General features: G+C 35.5%; 1 protein-coding gene across 2 annotated transcripts; it reads left to right on the top strand.

Moving 5' to 3' along the window:
- The first annotated feature begins 916 nt into the window (after positions 1-916).
- On the top strand, positions 917-6,287 carry LOC131593207 (putative disease resistance RPP13-like protein 1). 2 transcript variants are annotated; one of them, XM_058865483.1, is made up of 2 exons: positions 917-5,052; positions 5,267-6,287. In XM_058865483.1, exon 1 carries the CDS (start codon positions 1,180-1,182, stop codon positions 5,005-5,007), a length of 3,828 nt encoding a protein of 1,275 aa, XP_058721466.1. In that variant the 5' UTR covers positions 917-1,179; the 3' UTR covers positions 5,008-5,052; positions 5,267-6,287. The 2 variants fall into 2 exon arrangements, with proteins under 2 accessions (XP_058721466.1, XP_058721465.1); XM_058865482.1 differs by having other exon boundaries at positions 919-5,052; positions 5,272-6,286.
- The last annotated feature ends 9,115 nt before the right edge of the window (positions 6,288-15,402 follow it).

Genomic DNA, 15,402 nt, shown 5'->3' with positions numbered 1-15,402 from the left:
AACATCAAAGGTAGATCTCTACTTATTAACATCTAGTTGTTTTTTTTGTGTGTAAGATTTCTTTTGGTTATGTCAATGATAAGGCCCTCATTGAGCATGCACAAATTTCATTTCTCTTAAACATGTATCAGAGAGAGTGTTATCTCTGACTGAAAAAATTTGAAGCTAGAAGGTGCCTTTCACTATTAATTAGTTTGCAGTGTTGTTTTATCAAACAAAGAAAAAAACAGCATTATCACTTTATGTCTTGAAGTTCAACTTCAATTGCCATCGACATCGTAGATAGTCTATTGGATAGTTTGGTTGTTATTAGATTCTAATGCCAAATATTATATTTCTGTTCACCAAATTCTTATCTCTCTCGCTCACCCTTCGCAGTCACTCATCGTCATTGCACTACAATAACTCAATAGTGTACTGTCTCTCGACCTTTGTTCAAATCATGATTTTCTGTCATGTGCAATAACTCAATAGTGTACTGAGAAATTGAGGTATATTTGTCTATAATAGTATCACTGCAGTATGAGAAAACACCAGGGTAACTGGGTAAGTGTGTTAATTATGAACTTTGTTTATTGTCTGTCGTTCTCAAAATTAGCATTTAATATGTTTGAGTAAAGACTTAAATAAGAAAGTAATAAATAATTTTTAAGCACAGTATGTACTATTGAGGAAGTTGCTGTGAGGTATCCAATGCTTATTATAATATGAGATAGTTGGTGATTAATTACATGAAATCAATGTTGTCTTTTATATTGCTAGCCTAACTCCACTTTAAAAATATGAATTTCCTGGAATCAACATGTATGATTTATAACTATTAAATTTGCTTGCATTTGGTTTTATTGAGTCATCCAAGGTGTTTTAGTGAGTGAACATAATTCATTTGTCCATATTTGAATTATTATAATAATCTGAATTATTGCAGCAACTTGTTTTCATGCTATTCCAACTATCTCATTAGAAATGTTTTTTCATTTGTCCATCTCTTTTACCATAATATTTTTATAATCACACTAATATCAATTAGATCAGTATTTCATCAATACCTCTTAAAATCTTGTCGTGAGCTTTGCTTCAAGCTTTAGAATTTTGTTATTTATTATTACTATTCATTCACATCTTAATCTCTCTTTTGCTAATAGATCTTCATTTCCTTCCAACTTTTGCTAATACAACATGGCTGCAACTATGATAGGAAGTGCTTTCCTCTCTGCAACTGTTCAGACCTTAGTTCAGAAACTTGCTTCCAAAGAGTTTCTTGATTACATCACAAACACCAAGCTAGATCTCTCACTCTTGAAACAGATAAGGCTAACACTTCTCACTCTTCAACCTCTCTTAGATGCTGCAGAGGAGAAGCAAATCAACATTCCTTCTGTCAAAGACTGGCTTGATGGCTTGAAAGATGCTGTTTACGATGCTGAAGATCTGCTCAACCAAATCAGCTATGATTCCCTTCGATGCCAGATGGAGAACACGCAACCTGCAATCAAAACTAAACAGGTGTGGAACTTCCTTTCTTCTCCTTTTAAAAATATCTATGGAGAGATCAATTCCCAAATGAAAGATATGTGTGAAACCCTGAAACTTTTTGCACAACATAAAGATATTGTTAGTTTGCAAATTAAAAGTGTCAGAGTTTCTCATAGGCGACCTTCAAGTTCTATGGTCAATGAATCTGTCATGGTTGGTAGAAAAGATGACAAAGAGATAATAATGAACATGTTGGTATCAGAAAATGGCACTAGAAAGAAAAATATAGAGGTTGTTGCAATTTTAGGTATGGGAGGTGTCGGAAAAACAACACTTGCACAACTTGCTTACAATGATGAAAAAGTTGAAGATCACTTTGATCTTAAAGCATGGGCTTGTGTATCGGAGGATTTTGATGTTTTTAGAGTAACCAAAACCCTCCTTGAATCTGTTACTTCAAAAACATGGGAAACCAATAATCTTGATTTTCTTCGAGTTGAGTTAAAGAGAAATTTGAGGGATAGGAGATTTTTCGTTGTGTTGGATGACTTATGGAATGACAGTTATATTGATTGGGATGAACTTGTATCTCCGTTGATTAGTGGAAAAACTGGAAGCAGAGTGATCATCACAACACGCCAAGAAAAAGTGGCAATTAATGCACACACATTTCCTATTCATAAATTAGATCCTCTATCGGATGAAGAAAGTTGGTCTTTACTCTCCAAACATGCATTTGGAGGCACAGAGTTTTGTGAAACTAAATGTCGAAACCTAGAAGCAATTGGCAGGAAGATTGCAAGAAGGTGTGGTGGATTGCCAATAGCTGCAAAAACACTTGGAGGTCTACTCCGTTCAAAATTAGATACTAAAGAATGGATTGAAGTTCTGAACAACGACATATGGAAGTTACAAAATGATAACATTGTGCCTGCATTGCTCCTGAGTTATCAATATCTTTCCTCTCAATTGAAAAGTTGTTTTTCTTATTGTTCTATTTTTCCAAAGGACTACCCACTTGATAGGAAGCAATTGGTTTTGTTATGGATGGCAGAAGGCTTCCTTGATCATTCCCAAGACGACAAAACCATGGAAGAAGTAGGTGATGAGTGTTTTACTGAGTTAATATCCAGATCATTGATTCAACAATTGCACAATGACTCTAGTGGGCAAACTTTTGTTTTGCATGACCTTGTTAATGATTTAGCTACGGCCGTATCTGGAAAAAGTTGTTATAGACTTGAATTTGGTGCTAAGAGCTATGAAAATGTGCGCTACTTGTCATATAATCAAGAAAGATGCGACACTTTCAAGAAGTTTAAGAATTTTTACCAATTCAAATGCTTGAGAAGCTTCATAGCCATTGACTTTAGGGGGTGGAAAGAATACTATTTATCAAGAAAGGTGGTTGATGATTTGCTACCCACATTTGCAAGGTTGCGCGTGTTATCGTTATCAAGATATGTAAACATTACCATGCTGCCGGATACAATTGACAACCTAGTGCAATTGCGCTATCTAGATCTCTCTCTCACTAATATCACAAGCTTGCCTGACACCATATGCAACCTCTACTACTTGCAAACCTTGATTTTATCTTGGTGCTCAAAACTCAAAGAATTGCCAGAACATATTGGAAAATTAATTAATTTGCGTCATCTTTATATTGATATGACAAGCATAATAGAGATGCCGAAGCAAATTGCTAAACTAGAAAACCTTCAAACTCTAACGGTTTTTGTTGTAGGCAAAAAAAATATTGGTTTAAGTGTCAAAGAGCTTGGGATGTTTCCTATGCTACGAGGAAAATTATTCATCAAAAACCTACAAAATGTCATTGATGTAATGGAGGCAAGTGATACCAATTTGAAGAGAAAAGAGCATATTGAGGAATTGACACTACAGTGGGGCGAGGAAGTTGATGACTCACTTAAAGTAAAAGAGGTGCTTAGTAAGTTACAACCATCACCAACTCTGAAGAAGCTTAGCATTGACTTATATGGTGGGACAAGTTTTCCAAGTTGGTTGGGAGATCCTTCATTTTCTAATATGGTGTCCCTTTGCATTGATAATTGTGTGAATTGCACGACACTTCCACCACTAGGGCAGCTACCTTCTCTTAAGGACTTGAAGATTGCTAGAATGACAATTTTGAAGACAATCGGGCAGGAGTTTTATGGCATGGTAGCAGGAGGTTCCAATTCTCCGTTCCAACCATTTTCTTCCCTTGAGAAGCTGGTAATTGAGGAAATGTCAAATTTGGAGGAATGGTATCCTTTTCAAGGCAGCATATTTCCTTTTCTCCGTCTTAAAAATCTGGAGTTATTTTACTGCCCTAAACTGAGGGGTCACCTGCCTAGTCAACTTCCTTCCATAGAAAAGATTGAAATGGATGGTTGTGATCATCTCTTGGCAACACCACCTACTCAACATTGGCTCTCCTCAATAAAAAAGATATATATTGTGGGAGATTCGAATTCAGAAAGCAATACTGAATGGACCGAATGCTCATTGCTTGGGAGTGATTGTCCATGTCTATTGCAAGAAATAGATATAACGAGCTGTCATATGATAAAATCTGTACCTAAAATGGTTATTAACAGCACCTGTCTTCAACAGTTGACTCTCCATGGTATTAGTTCTCTCACTGCGTTTCCAACAAATGGTTTACCCAGTTCTTTGCAATCACTTGATATTGGCGAGTGTGAGAATTTAACATTCCTACCTCCCGAAACATGGAGCAACTACACATCACTTGTATCTCTTCATTTAGACAATAGCTGCAATTCACTTACCTCATTCCCATTGAACTGTTTTCCTATGCTCCAAAATCTTTCCATCAGTAAATGTAGGAGTTTGGAATCTATTTTTATTTCAAAAACATCCTCTTGTAGCTTGTCAACCCTCAAATCATTTTATGTCAATGATTGTGAAACACTTAGATCGCTGCCTCAACGGATGGACACCCTTACCGCTCTTGAAAATATATTTCTCTGCAATCTTCCAAATTTGAATTTATCATTATGTGAAGGAGCTTTCCTACCTCCTAGTTTACAATCCATTGCTGTTGATTCTGTGAGAGTAACAAAGCCGGTAACAGAGTGGGGTCTCCATGGTCTTACTGCTCTTTCATTATTGTATATCAAAGGTGATGATATTGTTAACATGTTGCTCAAGGAGTCGTTGTTGCCTATTTCTCTTGTGAATCTAGAGATCACTAATCTCTCTGAAATGAAATTCTTAGAAGGAAATGGACTTCGACACCTCTCCTCTCTAGAAGGGCTTTACCTTTATCATTGTTCAGAGCTTGTGTCAGTATCAGAAAAAATCTTTCCCTCCTCGCTGAAAATACTCTATTTCGAGGATTGTCCAAAACTAGAGTCATTGCCAGAAGACAGCCTCCCTCCCTCTTTAGAGCATTTGTTCATTAGAGATTGTCCATTGTTAGAAGAAAGATATAAAAGGAAGGAACATTGGTCCAAAATTGCTCACATCCCAGTCATAAGAATAAATGACCAAGTCACAATATGAGCCATGGGGATTGAGAAATCAAGGAAATGAATAAACCAATTTCAGGTATGAATATTACTTTTTTTTGTTTTTGTTTTATGTCACTGGCCAATAAAATTATTATTATTTAATTATAAGGTGTAAAGTTATGTTCATTAATATAGAGTGCAATATTTTATAATCAAATAGATCCTTAATTTTTCTGATGGGTGTAAGACTTACTTTCACATTTCTCAAAGTAAGGCGACTTATTAACTAGATTTTTCTGCCATTTCCAAAGTCCAGGTAATTCAATTGGGTGTGTTTGTTCTTGTGGTTGGCTGACATAGATTGCTAGATGAAAAGGAGAGCAGAATTTGGTTGCTCAAGAACGTGACTTATTCAGTTTTCTGATTCTGTTGCACTTACATGTTCTGATGAATGCAGTGCTTAACTTTACCATATAAATGTTATGTGTTTTCTTTCTATCTTAATCATGTGAAGACCTTAATGTATTGTATTATCGAATGTATCTTTTGAACTATACTACAGTGAGTATTACTTGTAACATAACCAGATACAATTATCACGTTCTTGTGCTTTTAGTCAATGATACAGGTTGTTATTTTTGATGTTTGGTCAAACATATATTCTCATATTATTGATGGTGTAATGATTGTTGCAGTTTTATGATTTCTTATAATATAAGTAGAGTAGCTTTATATTGGAATAGGCTCTTTTAGGATACTGGCAACATGCATTTCTTTGATAACTGGAAGGGTCAATGGTTTGGTCTGATTGTTGGACCAGGTATGCTATTGAATCGGCGAGAACTGGAAAAAATCGATGAATCAGCGATTTTAGAAAACCGACGGTTCAAATGCATTTTTTTTCCCATACAAAACAACGCCATTTTCATGATTTTTAAAAAAATATATAATTAAAATATAATTAGATTTTATTCAAACCTTATTTTGAACAACTTTTTTCTGTTTGCTATTAGATCTGGTTTAAAATTTATTTAAATTTATATTTTGTGTTATTTTGTTGTGAGTGATGATTATATTTAGAATTTGAATGTAAAGAATAAACATGTGAAATTATGATATTTTGATATTTTGAAATTTTGTAGGTGTTGCGATATTAGAGATTGAGTCATCAGGTTCGACCGATTTAATAAATATATAGTATTGCAATAGAGACTGATTTATTCTATTGAGTTATCAGGTTTAATTCAATTTAGTCATGTGGTTCGACCAGTGATCCAGTGGTTCAACCAATGAACCACTGACCCAGTGTTGACTGGTAATTTCGACATAATCTGGATCGAAGTGAATAAAGTATTTTGTGTGCTTTGGGCCTCGATTGGATAAGGTTGGATAAATCTCAAATTGTTTTAAGGCCAGAAGAATCGAATAAAGTTATATTCGTTGGTGAATTTAAAATTCGAAGTTGTTTAGTTAAGACACATCGAAGACTTGGCGCATGCGAATAAAGAAGAATTTGAATTCGAAATAGATGATCTTATCTATAAAGACGCGTGGAAGTCTGATATTCGAAGGAGTCATGATTATTTTGAACGTGGCATGTTCTTGAAGAAAGATCATTAGGGTCGAATTAGTATAAATCGGAGTTTTAGTGTTAAGATTCAAGGTGTTCATTTTGTACAAATTACTCATAATACTCAAAGTATCAGTGTTAGAGAAAAAAGTTGCAGAGAATGTACGTATAGAAACACCATTGTTTTTATTTCAAAGTCATTTACTTTATTAATATAAAGTCATTTACATATCCCTTATGTTTCTTTAATTTCCAGTCGAAGCCTTTGATATTTCAGTCATTTACGTTCCTTAGTCAAATTACTTACTTTAAATCCCTGTTAGTTATTGTCTTCAAGAAACCTTTAATATCTTTGTCAACGAAGTGTTCTTGTTGAAACATGAGTTTCAATGTAAACATAATCATAAAAACTTAGACACATGTCCTAGGATCAATCTAGTCGATCTTGTAAGTTACCAAAGTATTTGATTTGAAAGACTAACGGCTTTTTACCAGGTTTCAGGGTAATCACCCAGTACCCTCACCGATTTAATGACCGGTTTAATTTTTAAAACCCTGATTTTTATTGTTTACCTTGAGTTTTAACATAGATAAGTTTGAATAAGTAAATTAAAGTTGAAGATGAAGAAGGTAACAAGCTTCCTACTTTTTTTTTAGATTAATCATAATTTATATTTTCATAAAATAAATTTGAAAAAATTAAAGAGAGTCAAATTAGTGTCAAATGACTTATAACAAATGACATGATCAATTTTTAAGATAATTATGTGGAGCAAATTTTTAAGATAAATATATTTCTTTACAAAATCAATCAAATCTAAATTTTATTGTAATAGTTAAATATAATATAATTATTTATGAATGTGACCCGCGCGATGCGCGGATATATATATATATATATATATATATATATATATATATATATATATATATATATATATATATATATATATATATATATATATATATATATATATATATATATATATATATATATATATATATATTCAAGTTCAGATGAATTGTCATATTATTATTTTTAAACTTTCCTATTTTATTAACTTTCCAATAATTTTAGTATTTATCAATGTTTAAAATTATTCAATCGGTCTTGTAAGCATTCACTACGCCGTACAAGGGCTACGACATCACTTATTTTGGTTTTTTAGAGCGCTTAAAAGCGCTGCCAAAGCCAGCGCTGCCGTAGGTAACGACAGCGCTTATTTTGGTCTTTTAGAGCGTTTAAAAGCGCTGCCGTAGGTAACGACAGCGCTTTTGAAACGCTAAAAGCGCTCTCGTAGCCTCCCCTATAGCAGCACTTTTTCCAGAAAAGCGCTCTCGTAGCCTCCCCTATAGCAGCGCTTTTATCCACAAAAGCGCTCTCGTAGCATCCCCTATAGCAGCGCTTTTTCCAGAAAGCGCTTTTGTAGGTTGCGTTTTTTTTATCTTTTATGTTTTTTTTATCTTATGCAGCGCTTTTAGTTATAAAGTGCTTTTGTAGGTAGGCCTTTAAAAGCGCTTTTGAAAGCGCTATCGTTGCTAAATGCAGTATTTTAAAGTGCAACCTGTAATTCAAGCCTCCCAGTTCGACCTGTAATTTATATTTATTTTCAACCTGTAATATTTTCGACCTGTAATATATTTTCAACCTGGAATATTTTCAACCTATATTTATTTTCGACCTGTAATATATTTTCAACCTGTAATATTTTCAACCATAGGTAGGACATTATATACCAATATAATACTTATAATCCTAAATAATATATATACACCATTATAGTTCAATTCACATGTAACTAACGCATCGCAAACAAACTAAATCTGATACATATAACTAACTCATCTCTAACAATAACTAAATCAGAATATAAGCCCGAAATGTAAAAAATCCGGCGAGTGCACGGTCCTGGTCCTGCAAAGTATGAACAAAACAACACGGTCAATTAAACTAACTTTTCTCAAACACAATTAAAGGCTCCAACATCTATACTTCAAATTTTCCAAGAAAACAAATTGTCATTCAGTAACATCAACAATATTATTAGCAACAATTTCATGTGATTTGCAACTCAATCCACCAATGTAATGTGTTATCAATCCAGTCTCAAATCAAACTATCAGCACCACTTAACAACAACAAAAAAAAACTTGATTCATATAACAACGTCATCATCGTCAACTAATATTAAGCAAAATGGACCAACATCCACCAAAGAAACTCAAACACAAAGTCATTATCAGATATGTTCGTCTTCCTTTCGTCACGGGTCCCAATTCATTTCTCATTCCCATGTTTACCATGTCCTTCCTTATGTTAAGGCCATCCTTAGACTTTCCTTGTATATTGAGTAACGTACCTATAACGCTGTCAAATACATTTTTTTCAATGTGCATAACATCGAGGAAATGTCTTACGTGCAGCAACTTCCAATATGGAAGTTCAAAAAAATTGACCTCTTCTTCCACCCACCCTTGACAAGTAAATGTGCAAAAAGCTTGCCAAACTGAGTGCTCACATCTTTCACCTTTTCAAAAATTTGATCACCTGTCAAAAAAGGCGGGGCTGTACGTTGTTCGGCCTTTCCATTGAATGCTTTTCTCCATCCACGGTAGTGATGATTAGAATTTAAGAATCTACGATGACCGAGAAAGACATTCTTCTGACAAAGATCCAATCGTGTCGTATCGGTTTCATCTTCACAAACAGGACACGCTTTTTTACCTTTATTGCTGTACCCTGATAGATTTCCGTATGCTGGAAAATAATTAATTATTCCAAACAACATCGCCCTCAAGTTGAAACTTTATTTCCTATACCCATCGTAAACCTCCACACCGTTCTCCCACAAAAACTTTAAATCTTTGATTAAGGGTGCCAAGTATACGTCTATGTCATTCCCTGGTTGTTTAGGCCCAGAAATTAACATAGATAACATCATGTACTTACGCTTCATACATAGCCACGGAGGTAGGTTATAGATCATAAGAATCACAGGCTAGGTGCTATGCGAGATACTTTGAATACCATGCGGGTTCATTTCATTAGTAGACAATGACAAGCGAAGGTTTCTTGCTTCTTTTCCAAATTCAGGATAATAACTTTCATCCACTGTGGTGAGTCTGCCGGATGTCGCAACTTTCCATCAATAATTCTTTCATCTGCATGTCAAGTCAAGTGTCTTGAATCAGTTTCACTATGATACATGCGTCTAAATCTCGGAATTATAGGAAAATACCATAAGACTTTTGTCGGAGACAACTTTTTCTTATATCGAGGGGCACCGCATTTAGGACACTCATTCAACGCTGCATACTCGTTTCGAAACAAAACGCAATCGTTTGGACAGGCATGTATCTTATCATAGCTCATGCCAATAGAGGACAACATCTTTTTGGCCTCATACGTTCGATTGGGAAGAACATTATCCTCTGGTAGCATATCTTTCATAAGGGCTAATAACTCTGTGAAACTTTTATCCGACCATCCATTGTCCGCCTTTAAGTTGTACAACTTTAACACCGCAGACAATCTTGTGAATTTTGTACAACCATCATACAACGGTTTCTTTGTATCGCTTACCAACCTCTCGAACATTTTGGGACAATCCTCAAGATCTTCTTCAAGCGCTTCTGCAATCTCTTCGACTCGATCATAATCGTATGTGTCTATGCAATCGTCGTTTGAAGCATACGTCGTATTACACCTCGACTCAACATTCCCTTTACTTTTCTCACCATGCAAATTCCAACATGTATAACTTCTATCAATTCCAAACCGTAGTAAATGCGATGCCAACTGATCTCCGTCAACCTGACCCCCATAACAGCAACCAAAGCAAGGACACGTCATTCGAATCGGGTCTTCGGCGTGCACAAGCGCAAACTTAACGAATTCCCATACCCCTTTCTCGTACTCTTTCGACAATCGGTTTGAATTCATCCATGTCTTATCCATGTCTTAATTAAGCTAAACAAAAACAACTAATTATTAAGGCACAAAACGGTATAATTCGTTTATGTCAAAACGCAAAGTATACACGGAATGAATCTGAAGCAATAAAACACAACATATTACTTTGGCGAGAGAGAACAATTAATTACCTGTATAGGAGTAAGCAACTTCTAGACCCACACAATGTAAGATTCTTGAAAACGATCAAACTTTCACTCTTCACAAGTAACCCCTATCTAGCAAAGATATTCCTGAAAAAATATAAAATAAAAAAGTTAATTGAAGAGTATAAAATGACATGGATAGACAAATTTTACATGTGAAAATAAGCATCATTCCATAATTAAAGTGTATGCTTCAATTTAATTTCCAAATAATAAGCAGAGTTTGTGATACTAATTAGTGTACATGTGAAATATGTCAAAAATTACTAGTTGTGTTGTGTTGTGTTGAACTTAATTAGTGTATATGTTTGTGGAACTTTGTGTTGCAGATACAAGTAATTTGAGAAAGAAATTTACCTCGGTAAATTTCATTTTGGTAAGATATTAGAGGTCAACCTCCTGATATAATTACTTACAATTCATTATTGAATGCTTTATGCAAAAAGCATCATGTTGAAGAGGCAATTGCATTGTTACACTACGCCAAATTTAAGTTTTAACAGCACCCCTACTAAAGCGCTTCTAGTAAAAAGCGCTGGTATAGGTTGCACTAAAAACAAAATAAAAAAACACGCTAAAAAAGCGCTCTTAAAGGGGGGGGGGGGGTATGAGAGCGCTTTTGAAAAGCGCTCTGGTAAGGGGGGTGTATGAGAGCGCTTTTAAAAAGCGCTTTGGTAAGGGGGGGGGGGGGGGTATGAGAGCGCTTTTAAAAAGCGCTTTGGTAAGGGGGGCTATGAGAGCGCTTTTCAAAGCGCTGCTATAGGGGGGTTTAATGAGAGCGCTTTTTAGTCAAAAGCGCTGGTATAGACCAGGCTATGAGAGCGCTTTTCAGAAGCGCTTTAGTAGCCTTTATTACTAAAAATTAAAACCAAAAACACGCGTTACTGTTTCTCACTTTCTCTCTTTCGTTTTCTGTTCTAGAACCCTGTCCACCACTGTTCTTCATCCAGTACTGCACGCGAACCCTTCCGTCCACCACCATCGGCCACCACCGTCGGCGTCCCTCCGTCGGCTTCTCCTCCATCACTCGTTTTCTCCACCGCCGGTGAGTTTTAGGCGTCACTTATTTTAATTTTCAGTGAAAATTTTATTTGGTATCAAAGATTGAACTTCTGCCTGCAACTTGTTTGATGAAATTCCTGAAAGAAATGATTTGAGTTGATAATTGTTGAAATGATTTGAGTTGTATAGCTACTGTTTTCAAGGTTGTTTATTTTCATTTTATTATTAGTTACAATTGTGAGAGCCATTTGATTCTTCTTCAGCCAAAGTGTTGCTGTGGGAGATAACACTCGGAACTGCGTATTTCTTGGGGCTCAAACGAACTTACAAGCTCGCTCTCAAGATTCAACGGAAACTCGTTAGCCCTAAGTACCCGAAAACCCGTCGATTTCTTCACAGGTTCGTTTCTTCTCGTTTTTCATCAACTTTTCGGTTATGGGTTATGTGATATTGTTGTCGAGATTCTTGATTCTCTTGCGAAATGATTGTTTCGTTGTGATTTTTGCTGAATAGAACTTCTTGAGGTTAAATATTATTAATTTTAGATTATTAGTTTTTGATTCTCTTGCTGAATAGACAAGTCTGTATACAAATTTATTGTCATATTTCTTCATAGCTAAATACTATACAGCAATGTACCAGCTCCTTTGAATTATTTTGTACTCAAACTTAAAAAACAGACAAACTAACATATGTAATGCCAATTTTGCTTCTGAATTAAGGACTTGTTGATTCATGAATCTTTGAATCTTTGAATTGGTCATCTTAGCAAGATTCATATATTATTCAATTGTATTAAGTATCTAAGGTAGTAGTAATGTATTCTATTATACGATGACTTATGATTGTCTCTTTGTATCTGCAGAATCTGAATCTCTAAAAGAAAATTGCTTAACCTTGTTCCCAATATATCACCACTCTTCTTTCTCCTTAGTTCAGGTTTGTGCTCTTAACTATACTTAAGTATACTTAAGTTAGGTTGTTATGCTTCAGGTTTTGTTGACTTATTGGAACAATGTTTCGTGAGGTTTTATATAAAAGTATAAGTTTTGAAGTTCTACTGTTATTTTGATTACATGAAAACTTTGGCATACTATTTCGTGAGGTATATTTATATATTTACTTATTTGTGGGATTGAGAATGAAAATGCTATCTTTATTCTAAAACATGATCGTTGTGCACTATGAGCATGTTTGAATGTAATACAAACATTTCAACTCTTCCTCTTGCTATTTTGTAAATTGAAAAAGGTGTCTTAGTTTGGTCTTGGATTTAATGTATGAGTTCATATTGATGTCTCTACTTTATTGCAACTTGGTTTATGGAATTCTACAAGTTTTGAAATGGATTGAACTATATTAAAACATGCTCATATATTAAATTGACTTTAAGAGATAAGAAGGAAATATCTATATTTATTTCTGAAATGAAATGAGATGGGAAACATTCACATTATTCTCTTTCAAATTTTACATTATTCTCTTTCAAATTTTTACTAGTGATTTCATTTTCAACCAGTTTTTTGGTTTGTGGACTTATATTACCTTGAAATAAGGTAATGTCTGCTTTAAGAAATCGGGTATTCTGATTAGGTATTCTATTATGATGATAGCTATTTATTATCTTGACAGAATTCCTTAGTACCTGATAGAGAAACCAAGAAGCATTTGTTTAGCTTAATTAAGACATGGATAAGACATGGATGAATTCAAACCGATTGTCGAAACAGTACGAGAAAGGGGTATGGGAATTCGTTGACTTTGCGGTTAAGCACTCCGAAGACCCGCTTCGAATGCCGTGTCCTTGCTTGGGTTGTTGTTATGGGGGTAAGGTTGACGGGGAACAGTTGGGATCCCATTTACTACAGTTTGGAATTGATAGAAGTTATACATGTTGGACAATGCATGGTGAGAAAAGTAACGGGAATGCTGAGTCGAGGTGTAATAGGAAGTATGCTTCAAACGACGATTGCACAGACACATACGATTGCGATCGAGTCGAAGAGATTGCAGAAGCGCTTGAAGAAGATCTTGCGGATTGTCCCAAAATGTTTGAGAGGTTGGTAAGCGATGCAGAGAAACCGTTGTATGATGGTTGTTCAAAATTCACAAGATTGTCTGCGGTGTTAAAGTTGTACAACTTAAAGGCGGACAATGGATGGTCGGATAAAAGTTTCACAGAGTTATTAGCCCTTATGAAAGATATGCTACCAGAGGATAATGTTCTTCCCAATCGAACGTATGAAGCCAAAAAGATGTTGTCCTCTATTGGCATGAGCTATGATAAGATACATGCATGTCCAAACGATTGCGTTTTGTTTCGAAACGAGTATGCAGCGTTGAATGAGTGTCCTAAATGTGGTGCCCCTCGATATAAGAAAAAGTTGTCTCCTGCTAATGTATTATGGTATTTTCCTATAATTCCGAGATTTAGATGCATGTATCGTAGTGAGACCGATTCAAGACACTTGACTTGGCATGCAGATGAAAGAATTATTGATGGAAAGTTGCGACATCCGGCAGACTCACCACAATGGATGAAAGTTGATACTGATTATCCTGAATTTGGAAAAGAAGCAAGAAACCTTCGGTTGTCATTGTCTACTGATGGAATGAACCCGCATGGTATTCAAAGTATCTCGCATAGCACATGGCCTGTGATTCTTATGATCTATAACCTACCTCCGTGGCTATGTATGAAGCGTAAGTACATGATGTTATCTATGCTAATTTCTGGGCCTAAACAACCAGGGAATGACATAGACGTATACTTGGCACCGTTAATCGAAGATTTAAAGTTTTTGTGGGACAACGGTGTGGAGGTTTACGATGGGTATAGGAAGGAAAGTTTCAACTTGAGGGCGATGTTGTTTGGAACAATTAATGATTTTCCAGCATACGGAAATCTATCCGGGTACAGCAATAAAGGTCAAAAGGCGTGTCCCGTTCGTGAAGATGAAACCGATACGACACGATTGGAGCTTTGTCAGAAGAATGTCTTTCTCGGCCATCGTAGATTCTTAAATTCTAATCATCACTACCGTGGGTGGAGAAAAGCATTCAACGGAAAGGCCGAACATGGTACAGCCCCGCCTTTTTTGTCAGGTGATCAAATTTTTGAAAAGGTGAAAGATGTGAGCACTCAGTTTGGCAAGCCTTTTGCACATTCACTTGTCAAGGGTGGGTGGAAGAAGAAGTCCATTTTTTTTGAACTTCCATATTGGAAGTCGTTGTACGTAAGACATTTCCTGGATGTTATGCATATTGAAAAAAATGTATTTGACAATGTCATAGGTACGTTACTCAATATACAAGGAAAGTCTAAGGATGACCTTAACATAAGGAAGGACATGGTAAACATGGGGATGAGAACTGAATTGGGACCCGTGACGAAAGGAAGACGAACATATCTGCCACCTGCTGTTTACACTCTATCTAGAAAGGAGAAGAAAACATTGTGTAAGTTCCTCAGTGAAGTTAAAGTTCCAGAAGGCTACTCTTCAGATATTAGAAGACTTGTGTCCATGAAAGACCTCAAGTTAAAGAGTTTGAAGACGCATGATTGTCATGTTATAATGGAACATTTTTTACCAATAGGTATACGTTCTATTCTGCCAGAAAAAGTAAGAAGCGCAATAACTAAGCTGTGTTTCTTCTTCAGGTCAATTTGCAGTAAGGTGGTCGATCCCGCGATCTTACCAACATTGCAAAAAGAGATAGTTGTTACTTTATGTGATCTTGAAATGTATTTTCCTC

The sequence above is a fragment of the Vicia villosa genome, linkage group LG3 (assembly GCF_029867415.1).
Source record: "Vicia villosa cultivar HV-30 ecotype Madison, WI linkage group LG3, Vvil1.0, whole genome shotgun sequence".
Lineage (NCBI taxonomy): Eukaryota > Viridiplantae > Streptophyta > Magnoliopsida > Fabales > Fabaceae > Vicia > Vicia villosa.
The sequence above is the reverse complement of the archived record's forward strand: the minus strand, read 5'-3'. Positions and strand labels throughout refer to the sequence as shown.

Coding starts and splice junctions, on each gene's coding strand:
- LOC131593207 (XM_058865483.1), top strand. CDS start 1,180: ATGGCTGCAACTATGATAGGAAGTGCTTTCCTCTCTGCAACTGTTCAG.